Below are 13,432 nucleotides of genomic sequence, written 5' to 3'. Positions count from 1 at the left end.
ATCTGTACCTATTTCATACTACATTATGAAAATCAGGGAGTAAATCACAAAAGTTAACTCATACCAAATGAATGTCATAGGCATTTATATTAGAAAAGAAAAACAGAATAATCAGTCCCTTTGTTAGCTGGAGCATGGGGGGAAGAAATTGGGCCTGTGGCTACCACAAATAAGTTTTCATATATTCACTTGAAAGAAAGAAAAAGTTGAAATAAACGTTACTTTTACAATTAATTTTGAAACATCAACACTTAAATTTTCATAAATCACATGTAAGCAGGAAATTTTAAATCTTGGGGAGAGGGACACTGGTCTGTATGAAAAAGATTTTGTAATCTTCTGGCTGACAATCTGATGGCTCCAAATCCATCTGCCAAGAAGCAGAGTTACTTGGCTAGCATACTCTCACTTGTACACTTGCATCAGATTAAGGCTTTCATGCCAGGAATCTTTTTTTTTTCCTGGTGTACTGGCCACTGCCAGAAATGGACCCAATGAATCCACCACTGCTAAGGAGTTAAGCATCTGAGATTTAATTTAACAGTTTCAGCTTTATTAAGCTGTCACAGAGCGGCCCCACTTTGATAACAGTAGCTGCTCCAATTATGGCTTGGTTTAGGGTTGACAAGTATAATGATTCATTCGTGGCACATGAGAAGCAATAAAAGGTTGTTTTGCATTACAGCTTTAAAAATGTGGGCATTTTTTTCATTTAATTTGTCACTTAGCTTTTGCTAAGAGGACATTTAAATTGCAGTAAAAGGCAAATGGGGCTTTTAGTTTAAATGTAATCCCCATATTTAAATGATCTGTAATGGCGCGGTGTTGGAGTGGGAACACTATTGTCTCACAGTGGGTCCTGATGGTGACATGTGACATTTGTATTCAGGTCCTGTATTATCCATGTGGCTAAAGGGCTTCCAATTTCATTTCACAGCCAGAAGCCTGCAGAAAACACCAATTAACTTGCAGATCCCATTTGCCGACAAAACTCAGCCTCTTCTCAATGTCTGGCATCTGGCAGTGCTCAGCATTTAATTCCAAAGCAGAGCCTTGAAGCAATGTGAGCCCTGTGTAGGGGCACAAAGTCAAATTGCCCCATTTTATTAAGAAGCAAAAGCCTTTCCTTTTGTAGTCCAGAAGCAACTTTTTGTTAATTTTTTGGTGAATGAATATTAAGATGCGATACTTACTGTTACTTCTACGTGAGATTCTTCACAGAATTTAGACCCCATTAAAATGGCAAGTGACCTCTGCTTGCCATCAGAGTACATAGGAGAATTTCTAGCAGTCTAGTAATGATTGGGCGGTGGGTGGGGGGCACACAGGACAAGAGGTTGTGGTCTTTATGCTGGACTGAAATAAAAGAATTTGTATAAAGCCTGGTCCTTAATTAGAAAGTAGTCCATAAGAGGGCATAACTAGAATCAGCTGGTGGAAACTTCCACCTAATAAAAATTTATACTTCTGATTGAGGGTTAAGGTACATAATTTTCAAAACCCACTTGGAAAAGTGAAATCTGACCATGAATTAAATGTGAACACTGCAAATTTTATTTGACTGGTAACCAAAAAATTTAGTTGCTATTTTCTTCCTAAGCAGTCATTTGTAATTCTAAGTTTCTCTAAGTACCAAAGCTCTGTAAAATTGCATTCATTTAATATTAATTCAGTAATTTTTCCTTAAATGATCCCCTTCATTATAGTTTTCTTAATGCTAATCCTGTTTACTTTATAAACCATCTAACCAATCTAGTCTGTACTACAGAGTTACAAAATTGAAAAAGATTTACTTGAAAAGTAAAACATTCAGGATTTTATGAAAATATTTAAACCATGCATTATACTTGTGTTCTCTAACCACCACACTGTGTCCCCAAACATCATTCTAATACATTGAAACTATCTATTGTAGTTAGATTGATTTACATTTTGATTGGGGGAAAGGGCATTACTATTATTTCAGGAGACTCAAAGAAAGCAGCAAGATTAAGTTATTACAAGATACTTAAGAAAATTGCCAGGGAAAAAGTCAACAAATATCTAATAGTTCACAAGTAGTGAACTTGTCCACAGCCAAATTCTGAACGTATATCCTATTAATAGGAAAAAGGAAATACTGATGTCAAATCCTTTACTAACTTGCCGCATAACCCTAGATTATACAGTGTCATGTTTGAAGTCTCCTAACCTCTCTGGACTTGTTTCCTTATCTGTAAAACAGCTAATCTCAAATACCCCTTCCAATTATGATCATTTGGTATCTTCACAGACAACAGCATCGTTTGGTTTAGACTACACCTGGGATCAATCAGCATGATGTGGTCCATCATCAGCCAAGAAAAATTTCACTGAGACTAGGATCTTCTAGTAAATATAGACAACATTACTTCTCATAAAATTAATACAGGCACTGATATATTTGTCAAAATTTCAGGTGTAACTTATAGATTTCTTAATAAAAAGACAAGATAATGAACACATCATTCATTATTTCCCTAGTGGTGAACATTGGGTACCAAGACTCATCCAAACAAAATTCCCAGTATTCTTTTAATGAACATGACTAGTGGATTTCTCATTTTTTTGAACACTTGCTATATTTGTATCTTTAACCACCAGGAATTTAGGAAGCAATAAATATTAGAATTTGCTGTATTTTTCCATTCTGAGGATCAACAGTTCATTTAAATCTATAGCAGCCAAAAATAAAATGAATATCCAAACTAATTTCAACAATGCCACTGTGGGGAGAAGGGGGAAGACTAAATTTTAGCTGAATTGATTACAATATTAATCTAGAAATAAGTAGCCAGCTCTACCATATAAAACTGCTATTTTAAAATAATACAGCTTTTTTTTTTCCCCCAAATACTTAAAGGGAGATTCCCGCACTTAACTTTCCTCGAGATCAGGCAATTCCCCCAAAACTCTGCCAAGGTTGTTTTCTGTAAACGCCAGCCCACGTTCTAAATCCTCCTATGCTTCTAACCTGTATGTTGGCAACATGTTCCATGTATGAGCAGCTCTCTCTTCAGCAATACTACGACCATGTTCTTGAAACATCTGACTATGGTATTTATCCATATGCAAATCAATGGTAATTTGTCGGGAAACATGCTTACCCAGCTCATCCCAGAGCTGCCTGTATTTGTCAGTCATTGCAGTGCCTTGTTGCCGCCAAAGTGACAGGCGGGGGTCAGCCATGAATTGCTCTGTTATCAAGGTCAACATGCGGGCCCCATTGGAGTCCCTCATCTTTAACATCTCCCGCACCTAGTGGCGAAAAACAGACCTTTAGAAAATTGTTCAAAACAAAAACACAACAAAACCCCACAGCAACACAAGAGACAAACCACCTCTTTTCTCTGTTTCTCTGTGTGTGTGGGGGGGGGGGGGGTGCGGTGCGGGATGGGCGGGAGGGGTCAAGCCTTCACACCAGCCCTCTTAAGCAAACAAAATATATAATTTAAAACCATTCCCTACCCTAAATAGCAATTTAATCAAAAAAATGACTAGTAATTATTTTGAATTACACTTTAGAATCCGTTTGAAGAAAAAATGCTCTCAATTCCAAAAATGTTCTGGTTGGGTCTTACACACTGATTAAGGTGAGTAAATCGTGTTTCCTGTGTCCAATAGAAACTTTCTTTTTTTTTTCTTTTTTGAGACGGAGTCTTGCTCTGTCGCCCAGGCTGGAGTGCAGTGGCCGGATCTCAGCTCACTGCAAGCTCCGACTCCCGGATTCACGCCATTCTCCTGCCTCAGCCTCCCGAGTAGCTGGGACTACAGGCGCCCGCCACCTCGCCCAGCTAGTCTTTTTTGTATTTTTTAGTAGAGACGGGGTTTCACTGCGTTAGCCAGGATGGTCTCGATCTCCTGACCTCGTGATCCGCCCGTCTCGGCCTCCCAAAGTGCTGGGATTACAGGCTTGAGCCACCGTGCCCTTTCAAAACTTTCTTTACCAGTTCTCCTTCAAATTATCTCTCTTATTTAAACCAAGTACACTTTGTGATTCAAGATTACACTCCAACAAAGTAGGCATCCGTGCTTTGACAAACCACAGAAGTAAAATCTGGCACTGGGAACAGGTATCTGAACCTACCTAGTTTACCAAAACAGGTTTAAGCAAGGTGCTGCTGTTTCCTTGCATAAAATGAGATGCCATAATTTTAGTAAGATGCCATAACTTTGCTAGCCTAAAGAAATACAATACCAAAACAAACATGACAAATAGCATGGCACCTTCCTGACTCTCCAACTGATTATACTTACCATCAGAGAAGCAGAGCCTAATGCAGAGTCCACTGAGAACTCAAGAAATATTCTAAGTAGATCTGATAATGTGTATAATAATAACACTTGGCCTTTAGTTTTTTTAGGAACAGCTTTGTTGAGACATAATTCATATACCATACAATTCACCAATTTAAACTGTACAATTCAAAGGTTTTTAGTATATTCACAGTTGTGCAAGTCCTTCAATTTTTGAGATAAATTAGTAATTGCATAAAGGTTCTCCCTCACTTAAGTTTTTTTTAAATAAAGAGCAGCAGCATACTTCTATTGCAATGGTAAAAGAAAATGGACAGAGCTGTTAAGTTCAAGAACTCTCTCGCTCTATATGTGTGATCCACGAAGCAGAATAATAACCACAGATCTAATAAGTTAACTTTGTCTCTCAAGTTGGAACTTTAAGCTTTGTCCATTACTCTTGTGCTACATTTCCCAAATAAAAGAAAAGAAAAAAGAAACACAAGGGTAAACCTCTCTGCAGGAAGCCCTAAATGAATCCATCCACTCCAAAAATGTGTACTGCTAAGTATTCAATAAGTAAGAATCTCAACTGTAATTTCCCTGTAAGAAATTACTGGAGCAAGGTCATGAGCAGTAGAAAAGGTGGGGTGGTTGATCCTTCTTTCAGGACTCTCTCTATGTGAAAGGCAAGGAAAGGAGAAAATAGTAGATCCTCAATAAAGCAGCCCAAATCTAAAATAGATCCTGCCTGAGGTCTATACCCTCAAGAAATGGAACTTCCTCACCTGCTTTAGAATTTGAGCTTTATAAAGAACTCAAAAGCACTTCTACCCTGAATCACAAAGGTTGTGCTTCCAGGAGCGTTACTTCAGTATTCCTATAAAGGAGTTTGTTCCTAATATCAAAGTACTAAAAACTCATTAACAGGTGAAGATGGAGGAAGAAAAGGAGTTGCCATTTATTGGATACAATGTTAAAGAGTTTTACATTTATACTTACTGTTTAATTTTCACAACAACCATGTAAAATAGGCCAGATTATAATCCCCATTTTATTAATTATAAGACCAAGCCTCAGAGAAGTAAAATAACTTGCCCAATGGACAAGGGGAACAGCTTGGATCAGAACCTGTATCTGTCTTAACTTCAAGTTACGCTAATTCCAAAATTAGAGGTTGCTATTACTTCACGTGGCATACATAATGTGTATATAATATACAGGGATAAAAAGAACAACTGCAGACCAGTCTAATAACACATCTTTCAAACTGTTTCTAACATAAGAATATATGAAATACTTCCTGTGTATCTAAATATACTAAACCTTTTACATTATTAGTATTGTGGATTTGATTTAATGTTTGTTTTTTCTGGTAGATTTCTAACCTATTATGCAGCAACAGCAATGAAAATAAACACTTTACTCTTAAGCATATAAAACAGAACTCTCTATTTAACCAGCACTCATGTACATCTATAGCCTACTGGTAATTAATTTTCAGACTGTTGACATGGAAGCATGACATGAGTTTGAAGTGCCTGTGAATCACCAAAGAATGCTTAAATCATGTGTAAAGTAGTATTAGAGTTAAATGTATTTTATTGTAATCTAATTCTGGGGAAATTGTCAATCTACATATGGTATACAGGATAAATCGTTATAAGCATGATATTGATTAAGCAGAATACATTATTCCTGGCCATACCCAGTAACAAGGTTTACTCTAATTCTTTTGAACTAAAAAAAAAAAAAAAAAAAAAAAAAAAAACCTTTTAATTATAACAATTATTAGAGAAGATATTCAACAAAAACATCAATGAACAGTTATCTGTTTCCTTAAAACCAACTTTAATACATTAATCATAATGATGACTATACCCCCCAATGAAAATACACTGATTTAGTATTATTCAAAAAGCATTTTATTCAGTATTTACAAATCTGTGTATGATACTGAAACTTCTGTATAAAGCAAAACACTCAGCTTCTGCTCACAAGGAACTCATGACCAAGATAATTTAACTTCTTGAGACATCAATTTTTAATGATGCAGATGAACAGTAGACAGCATCATTTAACACCATTATCACAACGATTTTATGAGATATGTTATCATTAACTAATTTTCTAGATAAGAAAATTAACAAATAATTTGCCAAGGCTTATATATTTAGAAAGATCTAGAACTTGGATTTAAACTGAGATCTATCTGACTCTTAAAACTCAAGCTCTTCAAATTAACTTATAGATACTGACATTATTAAACTAAATAATTAAAGCACATTTTAGGGATTGTAAAACTATGTTATCTTGGGAAAATCAACTAGAAAGGGAAAAACTTGAAAAAATGGCATTTTGAATAACATTGTTAATTATTTTGCTTTTATTATTGTAAGAGGTTTTTCAAAACTGTATGAATTATCACCATTTTATTGATAGGAACTGAGACAAAAATGTCCCACATCTTGTCTAAGATCACCTAAGGAAAAAAAAAGCTTGCATTACAATACAAAAGTTTCTATTGGTCAACTAACTTAGACCCTGTTCTTTAATTTTTGAAAGAGACTTTATCCTATTGTAGACATGATCATATTTAGATAGTCCCTATATATGTATATATTTAGAATATTTCTTTAGAAATAGACAATCATACCTTTGCAAAGAGCAAATTAAGCTGCTTCCCTGATCCGTGGTACCCGCCCTGGGAAAGGAACAGTTTAACCTGTTCTTGAACCTGCTCTTCATCTAAGTGCCAGCAGTTTTCATCATCTATACTAGCACCTGCTGTTGGATCGGGAGCACCTAGAAATAGAAAGAAAAATAATAACACACAGGCTAGATAAAAACTCTGTGCTAAAAGGATTAATTAAGACTCTTTTTGCCTACTTTTTAATTCAATCTCAATTTCAATTATACATACAAATTTATGACAAAGTAAATACAAGGATCACTCTCATTTCCAGAACTTCCCTGATTTGTGCTAAGCCAAATGCAGATTTGAGATATTTCTATTTTTTAGGTTCAGAGACTATTATCTTTGGAGATGAGTTTATAGGTTCTCTAAAAAATCAAATTCACAAAGTGAATTCACAAAGTGCTTCATTGTAAATACATGATGTTTATAAAGCTGTGTAGGCCACGCTGGAAAAAATGTTTTTCAAAGACTTTAGAAAAATATGAGACAAGTAAACTTAGCAGAGTATTTCTCTCTTTACTATGTTAATTCAGTAAGTTTTCACCATTATCTGCTGCTGTATAAACTACATGCTGACATAAGTCTTTAGTTGCAGAAAACCGAAGATTAAAAAGGGAAATCAAGCCACATGGGAACAGGCAGTGCAGCTGTTGTATTAAACCAGGTTGTAGTATCACCTTGCCAAACTGCATAAATATTTTATTGCTGAAGTACACACAAAGATAACAGCTATGTAATAAGCCCTGTGTGTAAAGACTACCTTAGAAATTAAAAAACTACCCAGATATTTAGGCAGGTAGATTGTTTCATTATTTGCCAATAAAATAAAATGGTATTTTAAGGTCTAAGTTTCCTAAGTAATATAAAAAAATTTAGATCTAAAAATCATTCATCCTCAGTGTTTCATCTGCTTATCAACCCTTAAAAAAAATACATCTGTAGGTGTGGTTTTGTATTACTTTTCTTGTCTTCTAATGATCTAAAGCAGACTCAATTAACCAAAGAAATAATCACTAGCATCTGCTTAGAACCAGGGTCTACTAGTCCCTAGTACAGGAAGGCAGTGGGTCCCTGAGCCTGCCTGCAAAAGTGTATGTTCATTCATTCATTTAGCCAGTCAACACATTCACTGAGTGCCTGACTCAGTGCCAGCCTCTCTGCTAGACTTGGGGGTGGAATAGTGTACAAAATAGACAGAATCCTGTCCTCACTGAATCTATAACCTAGTTCAGAGGCTTTCAAATTTTGCTGAACAAGACCCCACAATAAGAAATATATTTTACATCATGCCTAATATGTTTATGTGTCTGTGTGTTTACATGATTAATCTGCAAAAATCTGATGAAAGAAAGTGTCCTTACTATAAGCAGAGGCTCAATATTTTCTACTCTATTTCATTTTTTAAAGATGGCTTGTCAAAATTTTAAAAACTGATTTTACAACCTATAACAGGGTGGCCACCCACTATTTGAAAAACACTCTTTTAAGTTTTTGAGATAAATATCAATCTAATAATCATATATACAAATGTAAAATAAATGGTAATAACTGCTCAGAGGAACAGGGCAGGGTGATGGAAGACTATCATTAGAGAATTCTGGCTTTGGATTGCTAGGGTAAGCATACCTTGATGAAATGGCACTGAGCTGAGACGTGCCTTAAGTGGATTAAAAGCTAATTAAAAACAAACTAACGGTCAGAAAAGGAGGGAAGGGTCTGCATTTAAGAAGAACTTGAGCATAGCCCTTAGGCAGGAAAAAACATGGTGCATGGAAGAAATAAAAGGCAGTCTATGCAACCCAAGGATAGAAGATGAGAGGAAGAGTAATACAAGATAATCCTCGAGAAAAGAAGCAGGGTCAACTGAGTGCCTTGGTTGGTGAGGAGCTTAGTTTTTTCCCTGAGAGTAATGAATGGGAATTCATGACAAGTTATTAAAGTGGAAGAAAGAAAAACTCTAAATAATAAAAGATGTTTTGTCCTGATATGTATCAATTTCAACATTCCTACCAAGAAATATTATGCAGCCATAAAAACGAATGTGGAGCTTCTCTATGCATTACAATGGAAAGATATCCAGGACATACTGTTGATTGAAAAAAAATCAAGGAGAATAAAAATATACACAGTATACCACTTTTCAGGCAATTAATGATGTTTATACTAGATAGACTAACCAAGAAAAGGAGAAGATCCAAATAAATAAAATCAGAAATGAAAACAGAGACATTAAAATTGATACCACAGAAATAAAGATGATCAGAGACCTATTACGAATAACTATATGCCCCAAAACTAGAAAACCTAGAAGAAACAGAAAAGCCTGAGCAGACCAGTAATGAGTAGCAAGATTGAATCAGTAATAAAGAATCTCTCAGCAAAGAAAAGCCCGGGATCAGATGGATTTACAGCCTAATTCTACCAAACATAGGAAGAACTAATACGAATTGTCTTGAAACTGTCCCAAAAAATCAGAAGACAGAATCCTCCCTAACTCATTATACAAGGCTAATGTCAGTATGGTACCAAAACTAGACAAGGACACAACCCAAAAAGAAAACTAGAGACCAATATCCGTGATGAATATAGACATAAAACTCTTTAAATACTAGCAAATCCAATCCAACAGTATGTCAGAAAGATTATACACCATGATCAAATGGATTTTACACCAGGGATGCAAGGATTGTTCAACATGCAAATCAAGAAATGTGATACCAGAATAAAGAACAAAAAACATATGATTATCTCAATAGACACAGAAAAAGCATTTGTAAAATGCAGCATCTCGTCATGATAAAAAATCCTCAGCAAACTAGGCATAAAAGGAACATACCCCAAAATAATAAAGGCCATATACGAAATACCCACAGTCAACATCATACAGAATGGGGAAAGGTTGAAAGCATTCTAAGAACTAGAACAAGACAAGAATGCCCATTTTCCCACTCATAGTCAACATAATGTTGGAAGTCCTAGTCAGAGTAATCAGTCACGAGAAGTAAATAAAAGGCATCCAAATTGGAAAAGAAGTCGTCAAATTATCCCTGTTCACGGATTATACAATCTTCCATCTAGAAAAAACTGAAGACTCCACCAAAAAGTGATTCAATTTGATAAACGAATTCAGTAAAGTTGCAGGATGCAAAATCAACATACAAAAAGTGTGTTTCTATATGCCAATAACAATCTACCTAAGAACTAAATCCTACTTACAACAAAAAAACAAAATACTTAAGAATATATTTAACCAAGGAGGTAAAATATTTCTACAAAAAAACTATAAAACAGTGATGAATGAAATTAAAGATGACACAAATGGAAAAATATCGCATACTCATAGATCAGAAGAATTAATATAGGTAAGATGACCCTATTGCCCAAAGCCATCTACAGATTCAAAGCAATCCTTATCCAAATATTGACATTTTCCACAGAATTAGAACAAACAATCCTAAAATTCATATGGAACGAAAGAAAGAGCCCAAATAGCCAAAGCAATCCAAATAAATAAAAAAAACAAAGCTGAAGCATCATATTACCCGGCTGCAAATTATATTACAAGTCTATAGTAACCAAAACAGCCTGGTGCTAGTATAAAAATAGACACATAGACCAATGAAACATAACAGAGAACTCAGAAATAAAGCCACACATTTACAACCAACTGATCTTCCACAAAATTCGCAAGAATATACACTAGGGAAAGGACATCCTTTTCAATAAATGGTGTCCTTTTTGGAAATAAATTTCAAAAAATTACATAGCCACATGCAGAAGACCAAAGCTGGACTCTTAAGTCTCATCATAAAATGTAAGACCTGTAACTACAAAAATACTAGAAGAAAACCTACGGAAAATTCTCCTGGACACTGGTCTAGGCAAAGCATTTATGACAAAGACCTCAAAAGCACAGAAACAAAAATAGAAAAATGGGACTTAATGAAACTAAAAAGCTTTTGTACAGCAAAGGAAATAACAGAGTGAAAAGACAACCTGCAGAATGGAAGAAAATATTTGCAAACTATTCACCTGACAAGGAACAAAATCCAGAATTTACAAGGAAATCAAACAACTCAACAACAAAAAAAAAAACCCACAAATAATCCCATTAAAAAATGAGCAAAGGAGAAGAGACATTTTTCAAAAGAAGACCATCACTAACCATGAGAGAAGTGCAAGTCAAAACCACAATGAGATATCATCTTATACCAGTCATAATTGCTATTATTAAAAAGACAAAAAATAACAGATGTTGATGAGGATGTGGAGAAAACAGAGCTCTTATACACAGTTGGTGGGAATATAAATTAGTATAACATCTTCGGAAAACAGTATGGAGATTTTTCAAATAACTAAAAACAGAACTACCATTCCATCCAGCAATCCCACTACTGGGTATCTACCCAGAGGAAAAGAAAACATTATATGAAAAACACCTGCACTCCTATGTTGTATCACAGCATTTTTCATGACAGCAAAGATATGGAATCAATCTAAGTGTCTCTCAATGAATGATGTGGTACAGATACACAATGAAATACTATTTGGCCATAAAAAAAAAAAAAAGAATGAAATCACATCCATGCAGCACCATAGATGAAACAGGATGTCATTATATTAAGTGAAACAAATCAGACACAGAAAGACAAATACTACATATTCTCACTGGTAAGTGGCAGCTTATGTACAGAAGGGCATGGAGTGTGTGGAATGATAGACAATGAAGACTTGGAAGAGTTGGGGGGTTGGTGACGAGAAATTACTTAATGGGTACAATGTACATTATTCAGGTGATGGATGCCCTAAAGCCCAGACGACATACCACCATGAAATCTATGCATGTAACAAAATTACTCTTGTACCTCAACATTTATACAAATAAAAATGATAATAAACAAAATACATATAAATAAATAATGAGGTTTACAAAAGAGCTTACATGTTAGTATCTCTTTATATATGCATAAAATATTTTGGAAGGACATTTTAAAGAGTATAGGTAACCTAGTTACATGGGAGAAGGAGACATCATTTAAAATTTTGGAACCATGTGAATATATTTATGTATCTAAAAAAATAACTTTATCTGAAATATGGAGGATGAATTGAGGGGCAAAAATACATACTGCTGTTCTGATGGTGTGCATACAGGATGATGATAGTTGCTTGAAAAACAGCAATGAGAGCAGAAATGGAGAGGCTGACAGGATTTCATAAACGCAACAAGAACTTGGTGAATAAGTGGATATGTGAAGTATGGGAGAGAGACATGAGTTTCTGGATTAAACAACCATACGGAATACTGGAAAACTCACTGACACACAGACCACCAGAGAAGGACAAGGTTTGGGAGTCAGGAGGAGCAGCGTTTAGGTCACGAGCTTAGTTTTAAATATGGTGAATCTGACACACCCTTGAGACAGTGGAGAAGAGGGAAGAGGATTTCAAGGAGGAAGCTGGATATACTATGGGAAGCAGGAAACTGTTTAAGAGCATCTAGGACCAAATCCTAAGGAAGGCCAACATTTAAAGGCTGCATAAGTAAATGAGCAAGGATGACAAAGGAAGTAAGTGGCCTCTTAGGAAGATTGGAGAGACCAACTCTTCCAGAAAGAGAAAGTCATTCCAAGTAGGGACTGGACAAGTATGTAGAAGTGAAGCTCCATGAGAACAAGAATTGTATCTACCCTGCTCACCATTGCTTCCCAACACCCAGCCACTATCAGGAGATCAAGTACTGGGAGGAAGGGGGAAAAGAGGGATGGAGAAAGGCACATATACATTTTCTCCCCTGGAAAAAGAATTCTTACTTAAAAGGTTAAAGCATCTTCATAAACATTATCTCATTTTCTCCTCACAATGTCCCCTGGAGGTGAGTATAGATCATGATCCCCATTCTAAAGGATAAATGGGTTCCAATTGGTTATGACTTGTACACAGCCACACTGCTAAATCCAGTCTCCAGGTTCTTTTTTCTGCCGATGAACATATTCTAGGATCCTAGAGCTAATGTTGAGTCCCGAGGTCATCAAGGCAGGGGCTGTCAACCCTAAAGCAAATAAATATTTAAGGAAGGGTACTGGTATGTTTGTAGGCATTTGTTAGCATGCCTTTCCTTTACAGAAAGCTTTAAGGACACACAATGATGTGAAGTTAACTACTAGGTCTGTAACTGTATCCCACAGAAATTCAGAGACCCTAATCCATCCCATCTTTTGATTCTACAGACACACACACACACACACACACACACACACACCCTTGCACAAAATACCTATAGATTCTTTACATAAATACCTCAAAAGAGATTTTCCAAACAACTATTGAATCTTGACTTTTATTTTTAAATTCTTCCCAACATCCTCCTTGGAAATCTGACACATCCCTCCTTATCCTCTTCATGGGGAAACTCTAATTAGCTACTGACCATCCATTTCCACTGGTCCTTCTGATAAACTGAGCTAAACAATACAATCT

At 35.6% G+C, this 13,432-nt stretch overlaps 1 protein-coding gene across 1 annotated transcript in view; it reads right to left on the bottom strand.

Annotated features, from left to right (window-relative positions):
• ZSWIM6 (zinc finger SWIM-type containing 6) overlaps positions 1–13,432 on the bottom strand; it is a 235,281-nt gene that overhangs the window by 55,538 nt on the left and 166,311 nt on the right. Inside the window, exons 3-4 of the mRNA XM_030927202.1 lie at positions 6,911–7,059; positions 3,126–3,276 (exon numbers count right to left, since the gene is read on the bottom strand). Of these exons, the coding sequence (XP_030783062.1) occupies positions 3,126–3,276; positions 6,911–7,059 (300 nt within the window). The remainder of the gene's footprint in view (positions 1–3,125; positions 3,277–6,910; positions 7,060–13,432) is intronic.

Source organism: Rhinopithecus roxellana, chromosome 3, assembly GCF_007565055.1.
Source record: "Rhinopithecus roxellana isolate Shanxi Qingling chromosome 3, ASM756505v1, whole genome shotgun sequence".
Taxonomy (NCBI): Eukaryota; Metazoa; Chordata; class Mammalia; order Primates; family Cercopithecidae; genus Rhinopithecus; species Rhinopithecus roxellana.
Note: the sequence above shows the minus strand (reverse complement) of the source record. Positions and strands in the feature narration are given on the sequence as shown.